This window comes from Propithecus coquereli, unplaced genomic scaffold (genome assembly GCF_000956105.1).
Source record: "Propithecus coquereli isolate 6110/MARCELLA unplaced genomic scaffold, Pcoq_1.0 Scaffold91, whole genome shotgun sequence".
NCBI lineage: Eukaryota > Metazoa > Chordata > Mammalia > Primates > Indriidae > Propithecus > Propithecus coquereli.
Window position 1 is genome coordinate 996,431 of NW_012155396.1, and position 2,999 is coordinate 999,429.

The 2,999-nt window shown below is 35.6% G+C and overlaps 1 protein-coding gene across 1 annotated transcript in view; it reads left to right on the top strand.

Moving 5' to 3' along the window:
- ZNF131 (zinc finger protein 131) overlaps positions 1-2,999 on the top strand; it is a 57,023-nt gene that overhangs the window by 22,096 nt on the left and 31,928 nt on the right. The window contains exon 3 of the mRNA XM_012664804.1: positions 802-946. Within this exon, the coding sequence (XP_012520258.1) occupies positions 802-946 (145 nt within the window). The remainder of the gene's footprint in view (positions 1-801; positions 947-2,999) is intronic.

Here is a 2,999-nt window from a genome sequence, read left to right on the forward strand (position 1 = left end):
TCAAGCAAGATGAATAAACTCTAGAGGTCTGCTATACAACATTGTACCTGTAAATAATAACGTCCGCTTAAAAATATAAGAGTGTAAATGTCATTAATTGTTCTTACTACAATAAAAAAAAGGTTTCATTGAAGACATGGCATTAGAGTAGGACCTTTAAGGATGGCAGGATTTGTATAACAAGAGATAAAAAGAACGTGGTAATAAAGGTAAGGAAGCTATTAGTGCAGGGTTTGTTTGAGAAATAGTGTATAAGCAGGATAGTAGCCATGAAAGTTGAAATCTGCTAAGGAGTGTGTAGCAACTCACTTGCCCAATTAAAATTTTTTAAAATTTCATAAAAGAGAAATAACATATAGTGTGTGTTTGATGTGGCTTAAAATTGGGAAAGGTAAACAGAAAAATAATGTAAAGGACTTTGAAATCAAAGGGGTACAGAATTTTATTTGCTGAGCTGTGGAAAGCCATTGAAGATTTTGGAGCTGAGTTGGGACAGCTGTAATCTCCGTTGCAAGAAATGTAGGATGTCTGACATGTAGTAGTCAATTCACATATTTGAGTGATAGATCTTACTGTTCTGTAAGAGCCTCTGGAAATCTTGGGGAAAAATCTTAGTTTGCTAGGTAGTGTTGGAATTTGGCTACAGTGTTGTTATGCTGTTAATGAGAATTCTTCCAGGAAATAATTTTTTAAAAATGACAAATATTAATCAAGTTCCAAGCACTGGACTTTTCTTTCTTTACTAAATGTTAATAAGATTTGAATCAATGTGAATTGTGCTAATGTGTGTCTTCTTTACAGGTGTTAGTAAAATGGCCTTTCGTCATTTAATTGAGTTCACATATACAGCAAAATTAATGATACAAGGAGAAGAAGAAGCCAATGATGTATGGAAAGCAGCAGAGTTCCTGCAAATGCTAGAAGCTATCAAAGCCCTTGAAGTCCGGTAATTATTTTTTTAATGATGTGCAATTAGTCATATTCAGTCATATTCACTATGTTAGTCAATTTATAGTATGTGTCATACAGAACTGCCATTTTGAAATGAAGAATATTTAAGGATCTAGAAAAATTCTTCTGGATACTGATTTTTCTTTCATTTGCATTTGATTTCTTGTGTAAAAACTAAGATTAAATTAGCATCTTCAGTGTCTAATAAAATAAGGAAGTCTGCGTAGCTCTTGAAGAAGTTCTTTTGGATTCCTGTGAACCGTTTTGTTGGATTCAAGTCGTGAATGATTTGTACTGACCCTTATTCTTCAAAGAATTTGGCTTACAAAGATTAACGTAGTACTGTTGAAAAATAGGTAAGAAAATTGGGAAGATAAAATAAATAGGCCAAGTGGGGATAAGGAGATAGTCAAGTTAGAAATATGATAGTCAAAATGCATGCCATTTATGTCTAGATACTTGCTAGATGGGCTAAATCTAGCCCTAGTTTTGAAGCACCTAGCGCAAAGAAAAAAAAGTGTTCGGTTACATTATATTCATTGTTAAAAGATGAAAACAAATCAGTTGCCAAAGAGCCATTCCTGGCATGAAAACAAAAAATTTCTCCTAGAATGTAATAAGAAAACATTAAAGAATATAATGAACAAAGACCTCAACATCCGTACTTTAATGAATAATGGCAGTATAATATAGTGACTAAGAACAAGAGCTCTGGAGTCAGCCTCCCTGAGTTAGTATCCTACCTCTATGACTGTGTGGCCTTAATGAAGTTAACCCTCCTCTCAGCTCAGTGTCCTTATCTGTTGGATGGGAGTAATCGTGGTACTTTGTAAATAGGACTATTTGTGAGGGTTAAATAATGCATGTTAAGTGTTTAGCATGGTGTCTGGCACATAGTACTCTAAATGTGAGCTATTGTTACTTCCTGTTTTTTTTATGTTGTCTGTCAATATGGATCATTGGCATGACACCAAAGCACAGTTTGGTAAAATCATTTTCACATAGGGGCAAGATGATGTAGTCCAACTCACTGGTATGTTTTAGTCAAAAGATAAAATTTAGAATAAGAAATAATTGTACTGTAATAGTCCATAAATACCATTAGTTTGACGACAGTTAGAGTAAACTTTTCTGACAAGAGCATGGTATGTATATATTCTTTGATGCTTAGCACCTGGCATGTAGCAGGTATTTAGGAAGCATTTGTGAATCGTTAGGTGATGCCAGTCACAACCAGATCAGTACTCTCCTACAAAGATACCCGAACATGGATAGCAACACAGAAGTGTGTGCTGAGGATATATACGTGATCAGGCCATCTCTTTTCAAAAAGTCTGAGGGAAATATATATGGATGGGGCAATATCAGATTTGTGGTTAAATCTTACAAGCTTCTGAAAAAATGTTCTGTGTGGCTCCTCTGCTGCTCATGGTAGTGAATGGTATCTCACTATGGAGAAAGTTCTTAGTAACAGAATACTGGAATACTAGATCAGATTTGGGAGACATTTGAGTTCACATCTGTAGTCTTTAGGAGAAGAAGGTAAGAGCAAGTGAGTACAGTTGTTTTCGTAGGCCTATTTAGAACCTTTAAAAGGGTTTATTATAAGACTGAGATCCCTACAGCAGTTACAACCATCATAGCTTTTCAGTATAAATACAGTAGCATGTTGAATTATGCTCTGAAGAGTTCCTTTGAAAACAGGAAGACAACAGTACTGCATATTGGCTGTTTATAATACAGTGTCTGAGCTTCTACAGGGATAGTTTCTGTTGATGTTTTTTTCCTGCATATGAGCTATACTTTACTGTTTCCTTGCATTTCTTATAATTTTTTGTTGAAAATCAAATTTTTTTTTTTGAGACAGAATCTGACTGTGTTGCCCGGGGTTGAGTGCCGTGGCGTCAGCCTAGCTCACAGCAACCTCAAACTCCTGGCCTCAAGCAATCCTTCTGCCTCAGCCTCCCAAGCAGCTGGGACTACAGGCATGCGCCACCATGCCCGGCTAATTTTTTCTATAATTTTTTAGTTGTCTGATTAATTTCTTT